This window comes from Apodemus sylvaticus, chromosome 10 (assembly GCF_947179515.1).
Source record: "Apodemus sylvaticus chromosome 10, mApoSyl1.1, whole genome shotgun sequence".
In the NCBI taxonomy this organism is placed as follows: Eukaryota; Metazoa; Chordata; class Mammalia; order Rodentia; family Muridae; genus Apodemus; species Apodemus sylvaticus.
In genome coordinates, this window is record NC_067481.1 from 40,457,280 (window position 1) to 40,484,499 (window position 27,220).

The window sequence follows — 27,220 nt, forward strand, 5'->3', positions numbered from 1 at the left end:
ATATTCTCATGACTTCACACTGATGTCACCTCCACCTACACGTGTTTCTAATGTGTCTCAGCCCCAGTGGCTGTTGTGTGGAGGCAGACTGGTAGGGTGTCCTCTAGTTCAGCTACTGTTCCCAGTGACAGGATGTCCTCAGGCAGCTATGATAATGTGTCTTCTTACTTGTTAAGGTGTCAGAGGTCTAAGCCATAATTCTGAAAACCACAATCCCAAGTCATCAAAACATCTAAAACCCCAAAGCCTGGAAATATTATGTTGAAAAAACAAGAATTCTTTAAGAGAATTTGATGATGTTTTGTAAAGATCATTTATTTTAGAAACTTATTAAAATGGCAGAACATTTGTTTGACATCCAAATTTTCTTAAGTATAATTTCCCAGATTGAGCAATGAAATTTCCCAGATTGAGCAATGAAGCTTCTTTGAAGAAAGATACAAGCAAAAGAATTATATTTATAAAGACACTTATCTGAGAACAGAGTTGATGAAAATTGAAGTATATTTTTAAAATAAATCATATTGATAAAGACATATATCATAACCGAACATGGCTGAAGACGACTGGCATCTGTGAGCACCCATCTCAGAGCCCACATCATCAGAACTCTCATGAAGGGCAACCAGTCTTTTGATGAGCTCCATCAAAAGTCACAACAGGTCACCACTGTGTATACAATAGCCGCTAAGGGCCAAATGTTGAGTATTTTTATCCTTCACAAACGTAGATGTACAATAAAGACATTTCTTCCTTTATGAAGGATATACCAACATCTCAATTAACGCATAATACTCACACTGTCGATACTGTAAATACCTTACAGGTGTTATCTACAGCACAAACAACACGATGATATGAATGTGAAAAAATACAACACACCAAACCCTAAACAAACAATATCAACATTTTGAAATCCTATTATTAATACTTCATAGGAAATGACCGTACAAACAGAAAAATAGATGCCATCTATAGCCACATAGAGACTGCTAACATGGCCTAAGTCCTGTGGACTGTCGTACATCCAAGAGATACAATGCTCTCCTTTAAGACAGAATGTACTCTCCTCATAGAAAATCATGGTACTCAGTTTCCATATCTCTTTGACCTTTCTGGCAATCTCTTGTTTATAATATACGATATACATATGATATATATATATATATCATATCCATATCCATATATATACATATACGTATACATATACATATGCTTATATATACATATATATACATATACATATTACATATACATATACATATACATATACATATACATATACATATACATATACATATACATATACACATAAAATTTATAAAATAAATGCACTCAGCATTTAATCTCCGCATACTCTGACCTTTGTGACTATGATTTTGGACATGTGAAAAGTCTTTTCTCAGGTTGTCACATACAAATCAGGTATTTAACAGCAATAAAACACAAGGCTGGATAGCAACACCATGACAAAAAGGTGTATCATATCACCTATTTCAACATTTTCTTTACTGACTTCTCTAGGAAGAGTGTCTCCCATAAATAAAAGACACCATGCATTTCCTCAGCAAAGAGTGGTTATACAGATAAGGAGAGATGTGTATTAATAATTAATTAGGTGATTGATAAGTTTTTAGAGAGGCTCTCTCTGCATAACTCTGGCTGCCCTGGAACTTCACATAGACCAGGAGGCCCTGCCTCCCTCCAGGTGCGGGAATCAAAGGCCTGGGTCACATGCATGGCTCAGGGACACATTATTAATGCTATAATTTGTCATTGACATCTTCAATGGACAATCCCTTTTCCAGAATTTGGTTTCCATTCCTTTGAAGCTCAAAGTCACATTTTCTGTATTTTTATAGAATTGGAGAACATTATCACTTACACACTTTAAAATATCATTGTGCGATACTCCATTTTTTTTACGTCAAGCCAGGCTCGAATATGAGGTAATACATTTCTCGAAAAGTAAACTATATAATTGCATGCCTTTAAAAACGCAGAGATAGAAAGTTTGCTACAATTTTTTCCTGTGTAAGCTGTAGAGACTCATGACCTCCTAAGATTTCAGCAAGAGCTTTTTCTAAGTCCTTTACTGTCTTGGTTGTCAGATAATATTTGCGTGGGTAACGTATTTCCGAGCTAGAATCATAAAGACACACGACCTTATGACCCACGTATGTTATCTTTATCCCGATACCTATTTTCCCAGTGTAACCACCCTGGTTTACCAACGTCTGCTTTAAGGTTAGGGCAATTTGTTTATAATAGCCCTTTAACTCGGCCCCTAGTTCCCTCAGAAGAGCGCTGTTGACTTCCAGGTCCTCATCTCCCCAGACAAAGCCGTGCAGGGTCAGGAGACTGTCCTGGGAACCGTGAAGCACATCACAGATGACTCCCTGCTTCTCTTGCAAGCCCAGATCCAAAGCCCAGCTCTTAGAGATGACCAGTGTTCCTTTAGGAAGCGAGTGCAACTCTGTCAGGAGGAACTGCTCATAGCCTTCATGTGGTAAGAAAGGTTTCATGCAGAGGGCTTCTGGAGAGCGTATCACCTTTCCAGATATCACTAGACAAGAAAAGAAACATAACAGATTATAAAAGTAAAATGCCAGGAATGTCGCGTGTGACACCTCACCCAGCAGTTTGTAAATCCCACACTTTGCATCCCAACACACAAGATACCAAACACTGATTCAAGAACTGGAGGGAGGCAGGTGCAAGGGGGACTTAGAAACTCAAACTGCCAAAGAAGGACCATGGAAGCAGATGACCTCCCACAGTCCTGCCTTTTCCATGACATGCGCATCAGAGGCTTGCTTGGGGGAACTCCATGGATGAGAAGAGTCAGGAGAGCAAAGGGCAGACTAAAGCTGAGGAGAGAAAAGTCAGGTGATGAAACAGGCGAAAAGCATGGCGAAACGGGGAGGGTCCTCAGAGCAAAGGAGGGAACAGAGAACATTCCCAGGGCTCCAGGGATGGGGAGAGGCTGCCTCAGAGAGGACTACAAGGGGGACTAGGCTTCCCTGTTGAGCAGAAACTGGCAGTTCTAGCCATATGGTAGCACACACTTCTTCAAAGTCTTATCGAGAGTAAAGGAATTTGAAGGGACACTCTCACCTTCTACCTGGCAGGCCAGAATTACAGAGGACATTTCTTTTGTTTGTTCCCCTATCTGAGAATGTCACATGTTGCCAGGTAGTATCCTGTGTGTGTGTGTGTGTGTGTGTGTGTGTGTGTATACTAAGATACTCGAGTGACCTGAAATCAAATAACACTCCCAGTGCAGGAGGAAGCCTGGAGACACCTTTTAGCACAGAGCCCTGTTGAGCAAGGAGGCTGGAACCTGGTCACAACACCCCACCTAGGCAGCCAGGGTGAAAGTACATGGAAGGGAAGCACTGTGTTGGGGAACATCAGGGTCATCATATGGAAAGCAGCTACGGGGACCTTGTGACAGGCTGCTTGATTGAAGAGTGCATTTATCTTGCTTGGAAAAACCTGAGAAGACAAAGGTAATTTTAAATTTCCCAGAAATCCAGTAACTCTTTTTTTTCTTTTTCTTTTTTTCCCCCTGAAATCCAATAACTCTTAAAAAGCACATTAAAAGTATCAATTGAAAGCTCTGCTTTTTAATAGAAAATGGAGTCAGATTATAAGGTCAACAAGAAATGACCAAATTAGACTCTGATGATACTGAACTGCATTGTACTACCCTCAATAAAACATAGCTGGTGAAAGGATGCTAAGAGTAGGTGGATGCATTAGCCATCTAATGATGATTACATTTTACTTTGTGTTTATTTGTTTCTGAAAATTGAGATAGGGTCTCACATAGCCCAGGCTGGCCACAAAGTCACTAAGTAGCCAAGGATGACTGTAAATGTCTGATCCACCTCCATCTGCTTCCAAAGGTTTAGCATCACAAGGGCACAACCATGCCTTGTTTTTGGGTTTTATGCAGCACAGGGGATTGTAGCCAGTTTCTTGCATGCTAGACAAGCATTCTCCCAACTAAGACATGTCAGCAGGTTTGGTTTATGTTAAAAATAGTTGAATCTAGAGGGCAGGAAGACTGCTCAGGAAGTAGTTTGTAAAGAGTCTGAGAAGTTTGCATTTTCAGAGACTGTAATGTTCTGGTGTGAGTTCACATGAGGTCTTCATGTCCTAAAGCCAGAATGAAACCAGAGAACTGAGATTAGGGCATAGGGTGGGCTACAGAAGCCTTGCTGTATGAGAGACTGGGACAAGCAAGCAAGCAATGGTCTGGAGAGAGACAAGAGGAGCTGGGTGGGCAACTCTGTGTAGCTGTGTGAAGATCAGTGCCCAGGAAGGCCATTGTCCACTCAAGGCTGCACTGCTCAACTTTCTGATGGAAATGGGCGAGCCCTGAGGCTAGGACAGGACGACACTCTCACTGTTCTGCTGCAGAAAGAAGGGCAGCATTGTCCCCTGACCTGAAACTTGGCAGGGATGTCAGCTTAACCTGCTGTGGCAGGTGACAAGACCCTTGAAGGGTATTATGAGGCCTGGCTTCTCCCTGCTCCTGCTCCAGTTCCAGCTACTGGAGAGGCAGACTGTGTCAGACTTGGCCATTGCGAAGGAAGCAGCTCACAGCATTATTGAAAGCAGTGAATGTACTTTCCATAGGAAACCAGAGATCAATAAACTAGCTGTCGATATGTGAGGAGTTTTCAGCGTGCCCAAGCCCATAAAGCATTTTCCAACCACGTAGCTTCTTAATTAAATAATTATTAATTAATATTAACAAACTCATTATTAATAAACTTATTAATTAAACTTATTATTAATCTCTGTTCATCAACCTGCTCTGGGATCCATCTGGCGCTTCACCCATTCCTCTGTGGTAAACCTCTTCACACAGCTGTCTTCCACATGCCAGGATTCGGGCTCTGCAGCGAACACTGCACAGCAGAATCTCTCCACTCTGAGTGCACACACATATGAACACACGGCTCCGGATTTGTGCACTTCAATGAATTTGCATGTGTACTTTATGTTCTCCTTCTCCTCACAGAAGTGAGTGACAGGCAGCTGTCTTATGCACTTTTCAATTTCACTTTCTAGAAGCATGAGATCGCTCTCCTCTGCTTTAAAACCAATAATTTTCTGGGTTTTGCCATCCAAACCTATGAACAAATATCCCCCATCAGTGTTTGCAAATGCAGAAATAGTTTGAGGGAGAATCTCTAAAATCTCTTTTTTAGGAAAAATCTTTTCCTTGGGAGTCAATTTTACTTCAGCATGTATGGATTTAGTGAAACAGAATGTCTCTTCATAGGCAAGCCAGTCTCTGTTAAATAAGGCAAGACATTTATTTAGCAGTTCATTATGGACGTTTTCCCCAGGTGAGCTTGGTCTGGATCTGAGGAACTGCAGTGCAGCAGCTAATGTCAGTTCATCTGAGGATGAGATGCTTCTCTGGTACAAGTTGGTTTTCAAGGTGGTGATCCCTGGACCTTTGTGATTCGGCTTCCATGGTTTCACAAAAGTGAAAAAGTAGTCTTTGTGCTGCATGACATCTAGATATTTATGAGGAAGTTGCAGGACCCCGAGCAAGGAATCCTCCAAATCCCGTCCTATTCCATCTCTGGTGAAGCTGTAGTTTTCATTTTTAATGTGAGCCTTGACCACACCCCCTCCAGAATTGAGCAGGGCACACACAGACTGTAAGATATTTTTGGCCTCTCTTCTTCTTTGTTGACTATCTTTCATTGAATTCCTATTCTTCTCTCCAAGTGTGATTTTTCCTACAGACAGAACCAGTTCAGCATAGTCCGTGTCCTGATCGACAGTGATGCTGCAGTCACTCTCTCTGCTTCCTTTCCTGCAAGACAGACAGAGCCATTACAGAAGGACCTGAGTAGTTAGAGCCAGCAGTACCAGAAAACACAACCAATGAGCTGCTGTGCATGATCAAGTGAGAAGGTCAGATGTGATCTTTGTTTCCGGAGTGTTGGGGCAATTTTGATCTGACTACAATACTGGACACTCACTAAAGTTTCTGATTTGAGTTCATGACTGTATAGGATCCTCTTCTAACTATTTTTAATTAAGAATCTTCATTGTGTATACACATCCTACATGTCACTGTGTTGTGTAAGGAACTTTAAAATATTTTTATCCTAATGTATTTTGTGTTTTATGTGTATGAGTGTTTTGTGTGCATATATGTCCATGTATTACTGAGATGCCTGATGCCACTGGAGGTCAGAAGAGATGTTGGATGCTTTGAGGCTGGAGATGTGGGTGATTGTGGATCCTGATGTAAGTGCTGGGACTTGGGGCCTGTTCCTTTATAGGAGCAACAAGCTTCCTTACACTGTGAGCCAACACTGCGGCCCTACAGAAAGACAGTTTACTTAAAAGTATGCTGTACACTGAGTATGTTCTCCTGGCTATCTTATTTGCTGTCACCATCCCATCTGCCCTCTATGCTCCCTTAGATAATTTCAGACACACACACACACACACACACACACACACACACACACACACGCACGCACGCACGCACGCACGCACACAGTGTTTCTCAGATGGTTAATATACACACTCTAGGAACCACAGCTAAGAGGAAATGTATGAGATTTGTCATTCTGAGGCTGGCTTGGTTCACTTCATCTGATTCTGTTATATGGTACCATCCTCTCCCCCTTCTTCTTTTGTGGAAGTTGGGGTGACAGTCAGGGCTTTGCATTTGTCAGAAAAGCATTCCCCAGGAAGCCCAGCCCAGCCCCTCTCCTGCTTATCCTGGATGTTCTCAGTTCTCCATTCTCCAGCTTCCTCTTGGCATGGCTCTATGCTCTAGAATCCTCATGTTCTCTTTTCATTCTCTTGGGACCTTTCCCCGAATCTCATGAAGTCATATTTGAGCTCTGTTCAGGAACACTCTCGAAGTCCTAGCATGTTCTCCATTTCTTCTGCCCGTCCTGATGCTGCTTTCCAGTTCTTCCCACTCTGACAAAAGCAACCAGGTTACAGACCGTGAATCCTACCTTCTTCCTGGCTTGGCATGCTGTCTTTTTTGATGAATGCCCCCTGGACCCTTGAGTTGAAAAGAGGGCTCTGTGAATGTCGGTGGATCCACATTTTTCACCAACTGTGGGGTGCTTCCAGCCATCTCTCCTTCAGATAACTTTTCAACTCTTTCTGACATCAGATTCTGGGGACAGAAACAATGAGGGTGTTAGTCTTCATGACAATGCTCCATACAGTTTTGCGTGGGGTGTGTTCTCTTGAGTTATGCTCAACTTTATGCTCCGTGAGCTTCAGGGTTTCATTGGTCTTTAACTTTACTGATTCTATTTTCTACCTAGCAATTCTGCTATTGACACTTACTGAATATTTCTTTTCAATTCAATTAGTGCGATCTTATACATCCTATTTGGTTCCTTTCTGCGATATTGAATGGCATGTGCAGAATTTAGCTCCCTACATTCTCAGTGCTTACTGAGGGTTTACTGAGCCATAAGGCAAAATGGAATCCATCACTGCAGAAAAGAGGGTGGAGCTGAGGATTATAGTATGTGACATGATTCAGAAAGACGAATCATGTGTGTTTACCCTCAGATGCAGAATACACCTTTTCAAAGGTATTAACATATGTGGTATTTTAAAACGTATTAACAGACAATGTGTTTGAGGTATTAATGTATGTGGGAAGAGGAACTGGAGTGGGAGGGGAAGAGAGAATAAAGGGGGTTCCCATGAACAAAGGATATCCTTTTTCTTAGGTTACAGTGAAAGGTGTATTCTGTAAAACTAATCTCAATTAATAGGAAAGAGGCTCACACAAATGGAAAAACATCACTAACGAATCATCTTTCTCACAGTCTAACTTTCTGACTTTGGTGTTTTTAACCTACAACTTCCTTGCTGTTGTGACACTAGAGGGCACTAATACACAAAATGAGACCAAAGACAGCCATCTAAAACAGGGCCTTGAGACATGTGGGAGAATTTCATAGACTTGGTTAATATCAAATAAACGCAGTGTCTGTCCACTGCTGTGCGGTAACCTGCATTGAACTCACTGCTTTCCTGGAACGAAGTTTGCATGAGTCACTCTGTGTGTCAGTGTTATGCAGGTAGATACACTTAGGACTCTTTTATGCAATGTAAAATTTTAACTCTATGAACACATTTAAGGTTGTTGTGTTGTATTATTGTACTTAAAAATTTTTATTTGTATGAGTGTTTATCCTTTCTGTATGTTTGTGAATTACCTGTATGCCTGGTGCCTTTAGAGTCCAGAAGATGACATTAGGATATCTGATTTCGAGTTAAAAATGGTTGTGAGCTGCCCTTTGGATGCTAGAAATAGAATCCATCCAGGGCTTCTGAATTGCTGTCTTATCTAAGCAGCCTTTGTCTGTCTGTCTACCTTCTCCTCTTCTCTCCTCCCCTCTGCTTTCTACTTCTTTCTTTCATTCTCTTTTTACTAACAGAAATGCTGTGCACTCAGAGTGCAGAATACACCTATGAAATATGTACATATCACGGGATGATTAAATTAAGTTAATTGACATATGCGTTGCTTTATACAAAAATGATACAAGTTGGTATATTTCTGTAAAGAACACAAAACATCATCTTCTGCAGCTAGGTCTGGTAATGCATCCCAGCTACCCAGGAACTACCTGAGGCAAAAAAGATCACAAGTTCAAAGCCAGCCTGGAATGGAGTGAGTTCCACGTCAGCTTGAGCAATTTAGCAAAACTTGTTCTCCAAATATCAAGTAAGCAGAGGAACAAAGAGAGTTCACAAGCAGAGCCCTGGCCAGCATGTCGCTGACTCCTGGTTCTGCCCTCAGCACACAAATGTGAGTCTAACTTGGTAGCTTTCAATAGGAGAACACCCTGTTGTTTGCTGTACGCACTCCGTTCTACCAAGGCTTCTCTTAGATGGCACACATTGTATAGCCCTTCAGTAACAGCTCCCAACAAGCAAGCCCCACTTCCTGCTCACTGCCATCCTAACATCTACTCATATCAAATCAGGTTCTTTACATTCCATATATATATATGTGTGTGTGTGTGTGTGTGTGTGTGCGACTTCTTACAGGGTGTGCCTGGCTTCTGTGCCTGGCTTACCTACTTAAAATAATGTCATTCAGGTTCATCCATGTGTTCACAAACAACTCTCTCTCCTTCCTTCTAAGTCTCCATATGAGTGTTCCGTGTGCATGTACTACATCTTCTGTATCCCTTATCCATCTGTGTATCTTAGACTGATTTCATACTTTGACTTTTTCCAAAATGCAGCAACAGCCAGGGACTCTGGCTGTCTCTCTGGCATAATGATGTCATTATCCTTGGACATGTCTAGTAGTGTTTCTCACTTATTGAGGAGCCACTATGGTTTCCAAAACATCCACTCTAATTCATCCTCTTCCACCCCTGTTGTGCAGTGATCCAGTTATGCCACATCTGTGACTTCAGGCATCATTCATCTTTTTGATACCAGTTTTCAGGAGCAGGAGTTGGAGAGATGGTGCCATGGTGAAGAGCACCTGCTACTCTTGCAAAAGTCGCAAACTACACTCATGCACAGGAAATAAGATGAGTCTTAAAAACACACAGTCATGATATTGAAGATATAGCTCAGTAGTAATGAGCACTGGCTGTCTGGAGGATGCAGATACAATTCCCAACACGCACATGATAGCTCACAGGGTCTGCAACTCCAGTTCCAGGTGATTGGTCACCCTCTTATCTATCTCTGTGAGCACCAGGCACACACACAGTGTACATTCATACATGCAGAAAAGACATCCACACCAATGAAATAATTGAAACATTTAGTAGTAAACCAATCATTATCATAAGACTGAATCATATTTAACTGGGCTTCTTGTATCTTCTCCATGGTTAGTGACATTAAAATTTTTGTCAAATGCCTCTTGGCCCTTTGTAAATCTAGTTGAAAGGTCCCGCTAGACTCTATGCAGCTGTGGATTTTTCAACAGATCAGGAGATGGGCCTTCTTACCTATCAACACCCCAACTGTAGGATCTGAAATCCCTTTAGTCCATCTGTAGTTGAATTGTATCTGTACAAATCTAATTTCCTTCCTCTCTGTGTTGAGGTCTCTCTTCACTTTTCTCTTATAGGGTCCCATTTCTAAGATGATGGGGCATCCTGGCAGGGCTCTGGAGATCTACACAAACCTCTGCTTCCCCTGCCTCACTAGCTAGGCTTAGACCAGGCATGATTTGGCAGTGCCGGAGCTACTGTAACTAGACTCCATCTCTGTGGAGCTATGAGTTAAACCAAGGTCTGAGGAACTCTGTTATTGTCCAAGCTTAATTAAGCACCCCTCAGCTCTCCCCCTCCAGCAGTCAGAGGAAAGCATTTGCTCTCACCCTAACTCCACAGCAGCCTGTACATTCCTAGAAGAGCCCTACAGAAATGCCAAAGAGACAAAGCATTAGAAGGGACAGAAGGTTTCTTAGGCTTTACATGAGACAGTGGGCTGAGCCATCAATCTCCTATTGATCCCAGAACAATAGATTGGGCATGCTATTGGAGTGGGGATAGAAAGAAATTGGGGTTGCAGGTTGCTGATAGGAACCTGGCTCACTTTACCTTGTCCTGGAATCTGAGTTGTGTGACGTCCATGGTGTTAAAAAGAAGGAACTTCAGGTTGTGTGTCCTCCTTTAAAGTAGGAGTCCTGCAAGGACAACATTTCCTTCATTACTGAATTGGTTTCTCCTCGATAAATTGTTAATCTTTATGCGTTCTGGTTGTAGGTTGCGTTATTTTCTGCTTGTGTGTTTTGTTTTTAATGTTTCTATAGAGGAGATAACGTGCTTACGTTCCTCCCTCTTCCTTCTCTCTCTGCCCAGGGTTAACTGAATTCTGGCCTGCAACCACGTTGCCACTTCAGCATCCCAAGCACCTGGGAGTGTAGGCACACACCATCACACTGGTGTCATGTCTAGGACAGAATTCACTCTGTTAATACTTGACTTAAGAGTCTGTGCATGGGATGTTCTTCCAAGTATCCTTGCTGAAAGATGCTGGTGTCAAGTTCACAGCAGTTTCGTGAAATGGGTGGGAAGTGCTGGCTTCAGCTCAGACACAAGCTCTACCCTGAGTTGTGGACCTTTCTGAAGTGAACCACTGTACAGCACACACAGGAAACTGCAATGGAAGGACTTAGCATTTCACTGACATGAAGATATATCTTCACCCATGGGCAGGGTTCATCATGGTCTGCCATGCTGGCAGAAACTGGAGTAGAGTTTGCTGTCTTGTTTCACCAGGCTACCACATCTCTCATTTATAATTCATTTATAAAGTAATGATCAGCAGCTTCTATAAACCCCCATGAGCTGTGGTGTTTTAAAAACGGGTGTTTTGCCTCAAGTATGTCTGTATACCACACCTATGCCTTGGTTCAATGGGTTTCTGAAGAGGAATTCCCTGGAACTAAGATAGGGATGTTTGTGACCTATTATGTAAGTACTGGGAACCACACACCCACACCCTCTGTAAAAGCAACAAGTACTCTGAACCTGCACCATCCCTACAGTCCCTGTAAACTGCTGCATACTTTCATACTGAGTATTTGTGTAATAGTGCTTAGTAAGGTCACAGCATCTGGGATTAGAGAAGACATCAGAATGGATACTATAATGTATTTGCCAAACAGGGCTCATCCTGACTGGCATTTGGGAAATCTACTGATTTTTTAAATGTATTAACATTTTATTTCTTATTTTTCTTTGCAATTTATGATATATGTTCTTGCTATGTTGAACCTGCTAGGTAGAGCAGGCTGGCCTCTACTGTACAGAGATGTACGAGGGCATCCTGAGTGTTGTAAAGGCACATACCACCCCGCCTGACTAGAGCTGGTGATTTTCATTAATTGAATTAACAACAACAAGAAGAAATTAAAAAAAATTAAGGGCAGCAGCGGCGGTGGCGTCAGCAGTGGCAGCTGGTCCAGTGGAAGGGCTATCAGCAGTGGAACCAAGGTGACAGGATCCAGGCAGGCCTTGCGCCCGCTACCACTGACTTTCACTGGCCACCTGGGCTGCAAGCAGCAGCAGATTTACAGTGCCTTTCACCCCACAGAAGCTACATCAGGACTCTGCCTCCTGCCAGTCAGTTACGAGAGTCTCTCCGCCATCTTGGATCTCAGGCACCAGAGAAATCAGACAGACTGAGGTACGCAAATATAACCCAAGGCCAACATCGCGGGGTTCTAAGCCCGACAGGCATTGGCCTGCACCCAGGAAAGCAGAAACTAAACAGGGACACAATAAAACTAATTGAAGCTTTGGACCAATTGGACTTGACTGATATTTATAGTACATTTCACCCTAAAACAAAAGAATATACCTTTTTCACAACACCTCATGGTACCTTCTCCAAAATCGACCATATAATTGGTCACAAGACAAACCTCAACAAATATAAAAAGATCGAACTAATCCCATGCCTCCTATCAGATCACTATGGAGTAAGAGTGGTCTTCAATGGCAACAAAAACAAGAGAAAGCCCACATACACATGGAGGTTGAGCAATAATCTACTCAATGACAGCTTGGCCAAAGATGAAATAAAGAAAGAAATCAGAGACTTTTTAGAATTTAATGAAAATGAAGGCACAACATACCCAAATCTTTGGGACACAATGAAAGCAGTGCTAAGAGGAAAACTCATAGCCCTGAGTGCCTCCAAAAAGAAAATGGAGAGTGCATACACTAGCAGCTTAACGACACACCTGAAAGCCCTGGAACAAAAAGAAGCCAATTCACCCAGGAGGAGTAGAAGACAGGAAATCATCAAACTCAGGGCTGAAATTAGTCAAGTAGAAACAAAGAGAACCATACAAAGAATCAACGAATCCAGGAGCTGGTTTTTTGAGAAAGCCAACAAGATAGATAAACCATTAGCCAGACTGACCAAAGGGCAGAGAGAAAGTATCCAAATTAACAAAATTAGAAATGAAAAGGGGGATATAACAACAGAAACTGAGGAAATTAAAAAATCATCAGATCCTACTACAAAAGCCTATACTCAACACAACTGGAAAATCTGGAGGAAATGGACAATTTCCTAGACAGATACCAAATACCAAAATTAAATCAGGACCAAATAGATCATCTAAACAGTCCCATAACCCCTAAAGAAATAGGAGGGGTCATAGAAAGCCTTCCAACCAAAAAAAGTACAGGACCAGATGGCTTCAGTGCAGAATTCTATCAGACCTTCAAAGAAGACCTAACACCAATACTCTTCAAACTATTCCACAACATAGAAGGAACACTACCCAATTCCTTCTATGAAGCCACAATTCCGCTGATACCAAAACCACACAAAGATCCAACAAAGAAAGAGAATTTCAGGCCAATTTCCCTTATGAATATCGATGCAAAAATACTCAATAAATTTCTTGCCCACTGAATCCAAGAACACATCAAAACCATCATCCACCATGATCAAGTAGGCTTCATCCCAGAGATGCAGGGATGTTTCAATATACGAAAATCCATCAATGCCATCCATTACATAAACAAACTAGAAGAAAAAACCCACATGATCATTTCATTAGATGCTGAAAAATCATTAGACAAAATTCAGCATCCTTTCATGCTAAAAGTCTTGGAAAGAACAGTAATTCAAGGCCCATATCTAAATATAGTAAAAGCAATATACAGCAAACCGGTAGCCAACATCAAACTAAATGGAGAGAAACTTGAAGCAATCCCACTAAAATCAGGGACTAGACAAGGCTGCCCCCTCTCTCCATATCTTTTCAGTATAGTTCTTCAAGTCCTAGCTAGAGCAATTAGACAACATAAGGAGGTCAAGGGGATACAAATTGGAAAGGAAGAAGTCAAACTATCACTATTTGCAGATGATATGATAATATACTTAAGTGACCCAAAAAACTACCAGAGTACTCCTACAGCTGATAAACAACTTCAGCAAAGTGGCTGGTTACAAAATCAACTCAAGCAAATCAGTAGCCTTTATATACTCAAAGGATAAGCAGACTGAGAAAGAAATTAGGGAAATGACACCCTTCACAATAGCCACAAACAGCATAAAGTATCTTGGGGTGACTAACCAAACAAGTGAAAGACCTATACAACAAGAACTTCAGATCTCTGAAGAAGGAAATGGAAGAAGACTCAGAAAATGGAAAAGTCTTCCATGCTCATGGATTGGCAGGATTAATAGAGTTAAAATGGCCATCTTGCCAAAAGCAATCTATAGATTCAACGCAATCCCCATCAAAAATCCCAGCTCAGTTCTTCATAGAGTTAGAAAGAGCAATTCTCAAATTCATCTGGAATAACAAAAAACTCAGGATAGCTAAAATTATTCTCAACAGTAAAAGAACTTCTGGGGGAATCAGTATCCCAGACCTCAAATATTACTACAGAGCAATAGTGATAAAAACTGCATGGTATTGGTACAATGTCAGGCCAGTGGGTCAATGGAATAGGATTGAAGACCCAGAAATGAACCCACACACCTATGGTCACTTGGAGCTGAAAACATCCAGTGGAAAAAAAGATAGCTTTTTCAACAAATGGTGCTGGTTCAATTGGAGGTCAGCATGCAGAAGAATGCGAATTAATCCATTCTTATCTCCTTGTACTAAGCTCAACTCCAAGTGGATCAAGGACCTCCACATAAAACCCGACACACTGAAACTAATAGAAAAGAAACTGGGAAAGACCCTTGAGGACATGGGCACAGGGGAAAAGTTCCTGAACAGAACACCAGTAGCTTATGCTCTAAGAACAAGAATTGACAAATGGGACCTCATTAAATTACAAAGTTTCTGCAAGGCAAAGGACACTGTCAAAAGGACAAAATGTTATCCGACAGATTGGGAAAGGATCTTCACCAACCCTAAATCTGACAGAGGGCTAATATCTAATATATACAAAGAACTCAAGAAGGTAGGCACCAGAGAACCAAATAACCCTATTAAAAAGTGGGGTACACAGCTAAACAAATAATTTTCCCATGAAGAATGTCAGGTGGCTGAGAAGCACCTTAAGAAATGTTCAACATCATTAGTCATTAGGGAAATGCAAATCAAAACAACCCTGAGATTTCACCTCACACCAGTCAGAATGGCTAAGGTTAAAAACTCAGGAGACAGCAGGTGTTGGCAAGGATGTGGAGAAAGAGGAACACTCCTCCACTGCTGGTGGGATCACAAGATGGTGCAACCACTTTGGAAATCAGTCTGGCAGTTCCTCAGAAATCTGGGCATGACACTTCCGGAGATCCCTGCTATACCACTCCTGGGCATATACCCAGAGGATTCCCTGGCATGCAATAAAGACACATGCTCCACTATGTTCATAACAGTCCTACTTGTAATAGCCAGAAGCTGGAAAGAACCCAGGTGTACCTCAACAGAAGAATGGATACAAAAATTGTAGTATATTTACACAATGGAGTACTAATCAGCCATCGGAAACAATGAATTCATGAAATTCTTAGACAAATGGATGGATCTGGAGATCATCATACTAAGTGAAGCAACCCAGTCTCAAAAGATCAATCATGGTATGCAGTAACTGATAAGTAGATATTAGCCTAGAAATGTGGAATACCCAAGACATAATCCACATATTAATTGATGTATAAGAAGAACAGAGGAGTGGTCCCTTGTTCTGGAAAGACTCAGTAGAGCAGTATAGCTGAATACCAGAACAGAGAAGTGGGAAGGGTTGGATAGGGGAATAGGGAGAGGGAAGTGGGCTTATGGGACTTTCAGGAAGTGGGGAGCCAGAAAAGAGGAAATCATTTGAAATGTAAATACAAAATATATCGAATAACAAAAGCAGTGAAAAATAAAAGCAAGGGAGACCCCAGAGCCCATCAAATTCCAAGGCTGAAGTCAAGCTCAGTGACCTCCTGGCTCCATGGGTCTACTAGGTAGTTCCTCCTCTCAGACTGTAGCAATGACTCTGGGGGGAATCTCTCAGAAGGAAACGCAGGGTACCTGTCAGCTACCTCAGGCAGAAAAGGAGATGACATTCAGAAGTCCTTACTCTGCCCCAAATGCAGGTCGATAAGACAGCACAGACAGAGGGGACAGGAAGGATCTGTTTCTTGGGGGAACAAATCAAAAGGAAAAACCAAACAGCCCAACTCTAGATCATTCTTTCTCTCCTGGGTTGGTGCTCTGTACTTCTCTTGGGAAAGGGAAGTTCTCACCCTCTGGATTGTAAACTTGCACAGAAACTTCTTTCTGGCCCTAGAGTGCAGGCTGTGCCCTTTCCAGAGCCATGTTTTCTCAATGTTCAACAGGGCCAGGTCTCTAAGAGGATAGGGAACCCACAAGGGACTCTGGAGATTCACACAAGCCTGCCAAGCATACACCACTCAGACCTGCCTCTTCCTCCCTCACTAGTCAGCCTCAGAAAGCATCATGGCCTCACTCCCAGCAACTTTCAGCCCTCTCTCCATCTCAAAGGGGAAGCCATTTTCTCTCACCCCAAGCTTTCAGAGTCCCCAAGTCCTCAGCAGCTGGTGCTTTGAGGGAATAGCTTTGGAGATGCCAAGGAGCCAATATTTCTAGAAAGAAAAAAAGCAGGCAGAGTTAATCTGAGAGGGAAGGTTTGTGCTGACAACTGCTACCCTACATCCTCCCAGAGCCAGTAAGTGGACAGGACCTGACATCGGGTGGGGACATCCCGAAAGAGAGAAAAAGAAAGAGAAAGACATCAGGGCTGAGTATGTCACAGGGACCTGGCTCACTTACTCTGTGTCTTGGGAGCTGTGTTCCCCGAAGCTCAGCGCACCGGTAGGCTTCCAGCCTTTCCCTTGTCAAGAGAGGCAGGACAGGTGATTGGAGCTCACCTGTGGAGGGAGAGCAACTGACTCTGTGGAGCAGATATTGCTGCTCTGCCTTAAGCCTCGCCTTTCTTTGCTACTTTTATAAGTTAAACTGCGTCATCACTCTGAGACTTTGAGCATTTCGTCACTCCAGGAAGTGTAAAAGGAAACTTAGATGCTTCGTGCAGTTGTGTCTCGAAATGACAACAAGAACAACAAATTAAAAAAAAAAAAATGAAAAGAAGCAAAGACAGGTAAAACTACCTGGAAATCTCAGTGCACAGGTGGAAGAGCAGGTAGGGGAGGGGGAGAGGCTCAGGGAAATTTGCTCATACATAATAAATACCTGTATGGAAGCTTTCAGATTTAAATAAAAATGAAGTTTCTGTGTCCTGACACTGCTCTGTGGTCTCTGTCATTCTTTCCCTCTCAGCCCCGCCCATTCAGGACCTCCCGAATCAGGCTGTGTCCTAGGCCAGCAGCCCTGGTGCACTCAGTACATGGATAGCAGACAGAAATCACATCTCACACCAAGTGGAAAAGGACAACCCTCACGCCTGTGGGAAACTTCAAAGTCAATGATGCTACATTGCAGTCCCCTTTATAGGAGCTGTGGGCTAGCCTGGGACACTGGCCATCTCAGTTCAAGACCTCAGCTAAGGAATTTGTTCATATCTAGTACTTTGCACAGAGCATGGGCATAGAGCTTAAAAGCATGGGGGTGGAGCAGGGACGCGGTGGCAGTGGCAGCGGCAGCGACAGCGGCAGCTTGTCCAGCGGAGAAAGCCACCACCAGTGGAATCAAGGCGACAGGGTCCAGGCAGGTACTGTGCCCGCTACTACTGGCCACGGCCAGTCAGCTGAGCTGCGAGCGGTGGTGGAGTTACAGCGCTTTTCACCGCACTGAAGCCACATCAATCTCTGTCTCCCGCCAGCCAGTTCTGAGAGGCTCTCCACCATCTCGGCTCCAGGAAGCCAGAGAGATCTGACAGCCCCAGGTACACTGACATAGTCCGAGGCTACCATCGCTTGGGTCTAAGCCTGATAGGTGTTGGCCTGCAACCCTGGGCTGCTTGGTGGGCCATCTGTGTGCCAACCCGGCCAGGACGTTCTTTACCCAGAGGACTGTCCCAGCACTTGCAGAGGGCACATGCACCCCCATCTTGGCTACGGGATGCCAGAGAGCTCTAACAGACAAAGCCAGCCAGCAGACTTAGCCTGAGGCGAACATCACTTGGGTCTAAGCCTGAAAGGTGTTGGTCTGCACCCAGGCTCTGGGCAGCTCGGTGGGCCACCTGTGTGCCAACCCAGCCAGGAGGTTGTCTGCCCAGTAGAGTGCCCAGCACTTGCAGGGGCGCGGCACCATCTTGGTTACCGGACAGAACCAGTTAGCAGACAGAGCCCGAGGCGAACATTGCTCAGACCTAAGCCTGTCAGGCCTTTGCCTGGACTCACGGCCTGAGAAGCTAGACTAGCCGTGTGTGTACCAACCCGGCTGGGGGATCGGCTGCCTGGCAGAGTGTTCAGCACTCAGAAAAGGTCCCCATAGTATCCATCATCATCACTCCCTGAAGGAGCTAACGGGCATCATCTGGTTCACAGAAACAACCTGGGGCAAGGCACACTAGGGCTCCAAGGGCACCCAAGAGGAGGGCAGCACATCAGCAAGCTATGTCAGAGGAAACCCAGCCATCCAGTGTTGTGGAAATAACCTTACAGTCTCACAGGAGGTTCAAACACCAGCCAGTGACAAGACCAACTAATTCCAGAGATAACAAGATGGCAAAAGGCAAACATAGGAAAGCTACTAACAGAAATCTAGGCAATATGGCAGTGTCTGAACCCAACTCTCCAAAATCAACAAGTTCTGGATACCCCAACACACCAGAAAAACAAGATTTGGATTAAAAACACTGGTCATGATGCTGCTAGAGGAACAGAAAAAGCACATAAATGAGTCTCTTAAAGAAATACAGGGGAACATGAATAAGTTAGAAACCCGTATAAAGGAAACACAAAAATCACTTAAAGAAATTCAGGAGAATAGGGCTAAAGAGATAGAAACCAATAAAGAAGAAAAGCAAAAAAAAAAAAAACAAACAAAAAAAAAACAAAAAAAAAAAAAAACAAAAAAAAACAAAACCAAAACAAAAATAAAAACAAAAAACAAAACAAAAACAAAAACAAAAAAAACCAAAAGTACCACAACTTAAAAAAATGCAAGAGAAAGTGAGTCAAATGGCAGAAGTCATAAAAGAGGAAACACAAAAAACTCTTAAAGAATTAAATGAAAACACAAACAAACAAAAGAAGGAACTGAACAAAACCATCCTGGATCTAAAAACAGAAGTAGAAACAACTAAAAAATCACAAAGGGAGACAACTTTGGAGATGGAAAACCATGAGAAGAAATCAGGGGCCAGAGATGTAAATATCAACAACAGAATACAAGAGATGGAAGAAAGAATCTCAGATGCTGAAGATACCATAGAAACCATTGACTCAACAGTCAAAGAAAATGCAAAATGCAAAAAGCTTGTAACCCAGAACATCCAGGAAATCCAGGACACAATGAGAAGACCAAACCTAAGGAGTATAGGTATAGATGAGAGTGAAGATTTACAACTGAAAGGGCCAGCAAATATCTTCAACAAAATTATAGAAGAAAACTCCCCTAACCTAAAGAGAGAGATGCCCATGAATATATAAGGAGCCTACAGAACTCCAAACAGACTGGACCAGAGCAGAAATACCTCCCGTTACATAATAATCAAAACCCCAAATGTACTAAACAAAGAAAGAATATTGAAGGCAGTAAGAGAAAAAGACAAAGTAACATGTAAAGGAAGACCTATCAGAATTACACCAGACTTCTCACCAGAGACCATGAAAGCTAGAAGATCCTGGGCAAATCTCATGCAGACTCTAAGAGAACACAAATGTCAGCCAAGACTACTATACCCAGCAAAACTCTCTCACCATAGATGGAGAAACCAAGATATTTATTCCATGACAAAACCAAATTTACACAATAACTTTCCACAAACCCAGCCCTACAAAGAATAACATGAGGAAAACTCCAATACAAGGAGGGAAACTACACCCTGGAAAAAACAAGATAGTACCTTCTTTCATCAAACCCAAAAGAAGATAACCACTCAAATATAAAAATAATATCAAAAATGACAGGAAGTAATAATAACTATTCCTTAATTTCTCTTAACATCAATGGACTCAATTCCCCAAATAAAAAGACATAGACTAACAGACTGGATAAGGAAACAGGGCCCTACATTTTGCTGCATACAGGAAACACACCTCAGTGTCAAAGACAAAAGCTACCTTAGAGTAAAAGGCTGGAAGACAATTTTACAAGCCAATGGTCTCAGGAAACGAGCAAGAATAGCCATTCTAATATCAGATAAAATTGACTTTCAACCAAATGTCATCAAAAGAGACACGGAAGGACAGTTCTTGCTGATCAAAGAAAAAATCCACCAAGAAGAACTCTCAATTCTGAACATCTATGTGCCAAATGCAAGGGCACCCCCATTCATCAAAGAAACTTTCCTAAAGCTCAAAGCACACATTGACCTAACACAATAATTGTGGCTGACTTCAACACCCCACTCTCCTCAATGGACTGATCAGGAAAACAGAAACTAAACAGGGAGACAGTGAAACAAATTGAAGCGTGGACCAATTGGATTTAACAGATATATAAAGAACTTTTCATCCCAAAGCAAAAGAATATACCTTTTTCTCAGCACCTCATAGTACCTTCTCCAAAATCGATCATATAGTTGGTCACAAGACAGACTTCAACAAATATAAGAAGATCAAAATAATCCCATGCCTCCCATCAGATCACTATGGAGTAAAAGTGGTCTTCAATAACAACAAAAACAACAGAAAGCCCACATGGAAACTGAACAATACTCTACTCAATGATACCTTGGTCAAGGAAGAAATAAAGAAAGAAATCAAAGACTATTTAGAATTTAACGAAAATGAAGACACAACATACCCAAGTTTATGGAACACAATGAAAGCAGTGCTAAGAAGAAAACTCATAGCTTTGAGTGCCTCCAAAAAGAAATTGGAGAGAGCATACACTAGAAGCTTAATGGCATAACTGAAAGCCCTGGAACAAAAAGAAGCTAATTCACCCAAGAGGAGAAGAAGACAGGAAATCATCAAACTCAGAGCTGAAATCAATCAAGTAGAAACTAAGAGAACCATACAAAAGTCAATAAAACCAGGTGCTGGTTCTTTGAAAAAATCAACAAGATAAATAAATCCTTAGCCAGACTAACCAAAGGGCACAGAGACAGTATCAAAATTAACAAAATTAGAAATGAAAAGGGAGATATAACAACAGAAACTGAGGAAATTCAAAAAATTATCAGATCCTACTACAAAAGCCTGTACTCAACACAACTGGAGAATTTGGAGGAAATGGACAATTTCTTAGACAGATACCAAATACCAAAATTAAATCAGGATCAAATAGATCATCTAAACAGACCCATAACCCCTAAAGAAATAGAAGGGGTCATAGAAAACCTTCCAATCAAAAAAAAGCACAGGACCAGATGGTTTTATTTTGGAATTCTATCAGACCTTCAAAGAAGACTTAATACCCACACTCTTCAAACTATTCCACCAAATAGAAACAGAAGGAACACTACCCAACTCCTTCTATGAAGCCACAATTACGCTGATACCAAAACCACACAAAGATCCAACAAAGAAAGAATTTCAGGCCAATATCCCTTATGAATATCAATGCAAAAATACTCAATAAAATTCTTGCCCACTGAATCCAAGAACACATCAAAACCATCATCCACCATGATCAAGTAGGCTTCATCCCAGGGATGCAGGGATGTTTCAATATACGAAAATCCATCAATGCCATCCATTACATAAACAAACTAGAAGAAAAAAACCCACATGATCATTTCATTAGATGCTGAAAAAGCATTAGACAAAATTCAGCATCCTTTCATGCTAAAAGTCTTGGAAAGAACAGTAATTCAAGGCCCATATCTAAATATAGTAAAAGCAATATACAGCAAACCGGTAGCCAACATCAAACTAAATGGAGAGAAACTTGAAGCAATCCCACTAAAATCAGGGACTAGACAAGGCTGCCCCCTCTCTCCATATCTTTTCAATATAGTTCTTGAAGTCCTAGCTAGAGCAATTAGACAACATAAGGAGGTCAAGGGGATACAAATTGGAAAGGAAGAAGTCAAACTATCACTATTTGTAGATGATATGATAATATACTTAAGTGACCCAAAAAACTCTACTAGAGAACTCCTACAGCTGATAAACAACTTCAGCAAAGTGGCTGGTTACAAAATCAACTCAAGGAAATCAGTAGTCTTTCTATACTCAAAGGATAAGCAGACTGAGAAAGAAATTAGGGAAATGATACCCTTCAGAATAGCCACAAACAGCATAAAGTATCTTGGGGTGCCTCTAACCAAACAAGTGAAAGACCTATACAACAAGAACTTCAGATCTCTGAAGAAGGAAATCGAAGAAGACCTCAGAAAATGGAAAAATCTTCCATGCTCATGGACTGGCAGAATTAATATAGTTCAAATGGCCATCTTGCCAAAAGCAATCTATAGATTCACCACAATCCCCATCAAAAATCCCAGCTCAGTTCTTCATAAAATTAGAAAGAGCAATTCTCAAATTCATCTGGAATAACAAAAAACCCAGGATAGCTAAAATTATTCTCAACAGTAGAAGAACTTCTGGGGGAATCAGTATCCTAGACCTCAAATATTACTACAGAGCAATAGTGATAAAAACTGCATGGTATTGGTACAATGTCAGGCCAGTGGGTCAATGGAATAGTATTGAAGACCCAGAAATGACCCCACACTCCTATGGTCACTTGGAGCTGAAAACATCCAGTGGAAAAAAAGATAGCTTTTTCAACAAATGGTGCTGGTTCAATTGGAGGTCAGCATGCAGAAGAATGCCAATTAATCCATTCTTATCTCCTTGTACTAAGCTCAACTCCAAGTGGATCAAGGACATCCACATAAAACCTGACACACTGAAACTAATAGAAAAGAAACTGGGACAAACCCTTGAGGACATGGGTACAGGGGAAAAGTTCCTGAACAGAACACCAGTAGCTTATGCTCTAAGAACAAGAATTGACAAATGGGACCTCATTAAATTACAAAGTTTCTGCAAGGCAAAGGACACTGTCAAAATGACAAAATGTCAAGTGACAGATTGGGAAAGGATCTTCACCAACCCCTAAATCCGACAGAGGGCTAATATCTAATATAGACAAAGAACTCAAGAAGGTAGACACCAGAGAACCAAATAACCCTATTAAAAAGTGGGGTACACAGCTAAACAAAGAATTTTCTCATGAAGAACATCGGATGGCTGAGAAGCACCTTAAGAAATGTTCAACATCATTAGTCATTAGGGAAATGCAAATCAAAACAACCCTGAGATTTCACCTCAAACCAGTCAGTATGGCTAAGGTTCAAAACTCAGGAGGCAGCAGGTGTTGGCGAGGATGTGGAGAAAGAGGAACACTCCTCCACTGCTGGTGGGATCACAAGATGGTACAACCACTTTGGAAATCAGTATGGCAGTTCCTCAGAAATCTGGGCATGACACTTCCGGAGAACCCTGCTATACCACTCCTGGGCATATACCCAGAGGATTCCCTGGCATGCAATAAAGACACATGCTCCACTATGTTCATAGCAGTCCTGCTTGTAATAGCCAGAAGCTGGAAAGAACCCAGGTGTACCTCAACGGAGGAAGGGATACAAAAAATGTGGTATTTTACACAATGGAGTACTAGTCATCCATGGGAAACAATGAATTCATGAAATTCTTAGACAAATGGATGGATCTGGAGATCATCATACTAAGAGAAGCAACGCAGTCTCAAAAGATCAATCACGGTATTCACTCACTGATAAGTAGATATTAGCCTAGAAATATGGAATACCCAAGACATAATCCACATATTAATTGATGTACAAGAAGAACAGAGGAGTAGTCCCTTGTTCTGGAAAGACTCAGTGCAGCAGTATAGGTAAATACCAGGACAGGGAAGTGGGAAGGGTTGGATAGGGGAATAGGGAGAGGGAAGTGGGCTTATGGGACTTTCAGGAAGTGGGGAGCCAGAAAAGAGGAAATCATTTGAAATGTAAATACAAAATATATCGAATAACAAAAACAGTGAAAAGTAAAAGCAAGGGAGACCCCTGAGCCCATCAAATTCCAAGGCTGAAGTCAAGCTCAGTGACCTCCTGGCTCCATGGGTCTACTAGGTAGTTCCTCCTCTCAGACTGTAGCACTGACTCTGGGGGGAATCTCTCAGAAGGAAACGCAGGGTACCTGTCAGCTACCTCAGGCAGAAAAGGAGATGACATTCAGATGTCCCTACTCTGCCCCAAATGCAGGTCGATAAGACAGCACAGACAGAGGGGACAGGAAGGATCTGTTTCTTGAGGGAACAAATCAAAAGGAAAAACCAAACAGCCCAACTCTACATCATTCTGTCTCTCCTGGGTTGGTGCTTTGTACTTCTCTTGGGAAAGGGATGTACTTACCCTCTGGATTGTAAACTTGCACAGAAGCTTCTTTCTGGCCCTAGAGTGCAGGCTATGCCCTTTCCAGAGCCATGTTTTCTCAATGTTCAACAGGGCCAGGTCTCTAAGAGGATAGGGAACCCACAAGGGACTCTGGAGATTCACACAAGCATGCCAAACATACACCACTCAGACCTACCTCTTCCTCCCTCACTAGTCAGCCTCAGAAAGCATCATGGCCTCACTCCCAGCAACTTTCAGCCCTCCCTCCATCTCAAAGGGGAAGCCATTTTCTCTCACCCCAAGCTTTCAGAGTCCCCAAGTGCTCAGGAGCTGGTGCTTTGAGAGAATAGCTTTGGAGATGCCAAGGAGCCAATATTTCTAGAAAGAAAAAAAGCAGGCAGAGTCAATCTGAGAGGGAAGGTTTGTGCTGACAACTGCTACCCTACATCCTCCCAGAGCCAGTAAGTGGACAGGACCTGACATCGGGTGGGGACATCCCGAAAGAAAGAAAAAGAAAGAGAAAGACATCAGGGCTGAGTATGTCACAGGGACCTGGCTCACTTACTCTGTGTCCTGGGAGCTGTGTTCCCCGAAGCTCAGCGCACTGGTAGGCTTCCAGCCTTTCCCTTGTCCAGAGAGGCAGGACAGGTGATTGGAGCTCACCTGTGGAGGGAGAGCACCTGACTCTGTGGAGCAGATATTGCTGCTCTGCCTTAAGCCTCGCCTTTCTTTGCTACTTTTATAAGTTAAACTGCGTCATCACTCTGAGACTTTGAGCATTTAGTCACTCCAGGAAGTGTAAAAGGAAACTTAGATGCTTCATGCAATTGTGTCTCGAAATGACAACAAGAACAACAAATTAAAAAAAAATGAAAAGAAGCAAAGTCAGGTAAAACTACCTGGAAATCTCAGTGCACAGGTGGAAGAGCAGGTAGGGGAGGGGGAGAGGCTCAGGGAAATTTGCTCATACATAATAAATACCTGTATGGAAGCTTTCAGATTTAAATAAAAATGAAGTTCCTGTGTCCTGACACTGCTATGTGGTCTCTGTCATTCTTTCCCTCTTACCCCCGCCCATTCAGGACCTCCCGAATCAGGCTGTGTCCTAGGCCAGCAGCCCTGGTGCACTCAGTACATGGATAGCAGACAGAAATCACATCTCACACCAAGTGGAAAAGGACAACCCTCACGCCTGTGGGAAACTTCAAAGTCAATGATGCTACATTGCAGTCCCCTTTACAGGAGTTGTGGGCTAGCCTGGAACACTGGCCATCTCAGTTCAAGACCTCAACTATGGTAACTGTTCATACCTACTACCTTCAGGCACACAGTGTGGACACAGTGCTTAAAAGCAAGGGAGACCCCAGAGCCCATCAAATTCCAAGGCTGAAGTCAAGCTCAGTGACCTCCTGGCTCCATGAGTCTACTAGGTAGTTCCTCTTCTCAGACTGTAGCACTGACTCTGGGGGGAATCTCTCAGAAGGAAACGCAGGGTACCTGTCAGCTACCTCAGACAGAAAAGGAGATGACATTTAGATGTCCTTACTCTGCCCCAAATGCAGGTCGATAAGACAGCACAGACAGAGGGAACAGGAGTAGAAGGATCTGTTTCTTGAGGATACAAATCAAAAGGAAAAACCAAACAGCCCTACTCTAGATCATTCTGTCTCTCCTGGGTTGGTGCTTTGCACTTCTCTTGGGAAAGGGAAGTGCTCACCCTCTGGATTGTACACTTACACAGAAACTTCTTTCTGGCCCTAGAGTGCAGGCTGTGCCCTTTCCAGAGCCATGTTTTCTCAATGTTCAACAGGGCCAGGTCTCTAAGAGGGTAGGGAACCCACAAGGGACTCTGGAGATTCACACAAGCCTGCCAAGCATACACCACTCAGACCTGCCTCTTCCTCCCTCACTAGTCAGCCTCAGAAAGCATCATGGCCTCACTCCCAGCAACTTTCAGCCCTCCCTCCATCTCAAAGGGGAAGCCATTTTCTCTCACCCCAAGCTTTCAGAGTCCCCAAGTGCTCAGGAGCTGGTGCTTTGAGGGAATAGCTTTGGAAATGCCAAGGAGCCAATATTTCTAGAAAGAAAAAAAGCAGGCAGAGTTAATCTGAGAGGGAAGGGCTGTGCTGACAACTGCTACCCTACATCCTCCCAGAGCCAGTAAGTGGACAGGACCTGACATCGGGTGGGGACATCCCGAAAGAAAGAAAAAGAAAGAGAAAGACATCAGGGCTGAGTATGTCACAGGGACCTGGCTCACTTACTCTGTGTCCTGGGAACTGTGTTCCCCGAAGCTCAGCGCACTGGTAGGCTTCCAGCCTTTCCCTTGTCCAGAGAGGCAGGACAGGTGATCAGAGTTCACCTGTGGAGGGAGAGCAACTGACTCTGTGGAGCAGATATTGCTGCTCTGCCTTAAGCCTCGCCTTTCTTTACTACTTTTATAAGTTAAACTGCGTCATCACTCTGAGACTTTGAGCATTTCGTCACTCCAGGAAGTGTAGAAGGAAACTTAGTTGCTTTGTGCAATTGTGACTTAATTGACAAGATCAACAAATTTAATAAAAAAACGAAAGGAAGCAAACAGAGGTGAAACTACTTAGAAATATCAGTGCACAGGTGGAATGAGCAGGTAGGGGAGGGGGAGAGGCTCAGGGAAATTTGCTCATTATAATAAATACCTGTATGGAAGCTTTCAGATTTAAATAAAAATGAAGTTCATGTCTCCTTGAAGGAGGCCAGAGCATCCTTGGCCCCAGAGCTTCCAAGACCAGTTGCTGGGAGGG

General features: G+C 42.7%; 2 protein-coding genes across 3 annotated transcripts in view; both read right to left on the reverse strand.

The window, feature by feature from the left end:
- Positions 1-27,220, reverse strand: part of LOC127693532 (ribonuclease SLFN12-like) — a 209,364-nt gene that overhangs the window by 53,074 nt on the left and 129,070 nt on the right. The window lies entirely within an intron of this gene.
- LOC127693534 (ribonuclease SLFN12-like) lies at positions 1,907-26,793 on the reverse strand. Of its 2 annotated transcripts, XM_052194469.1 has the most exons (11): positions 26,702-26,793; positions 26,434-26,514; positions 25,003-25,100; positions 24,735-24,815; positions 16,769-16,866; positions 16,501-16,581; positions 10,605-10,690; positions 7,014-7,180; positions 4,824-5,845; positions 3,448-3,498; positions 1,907-2,566 (listed from the first exon to the last, which is right to left on the reverse strand). In XM_052194469.1, exons 7-11 carry the CDS (start codon positions 10,635-10,637, stop codon positions 1,992-1,994), a joined length of 1,848 nt encoding a protein of 615 aa, XP_052050429.1. In that variant the 5' UTR covers positions 10,638-10,690; positions 16,501-16,581; positions 16,769-16,866; positions 24,735-24,815; positions 25,003-25,100; positions 26,434-26,514; positions 26,702-26,793; the 3' UTR covers positions 1,907-1,991. The 2 variants fall into 2 exon arrangements, with proteins under 2 accessions (XP_052050429.1, XP_052050430.1); XM_052194470.1 differs by lacking the exon at positions 3,448-3,498.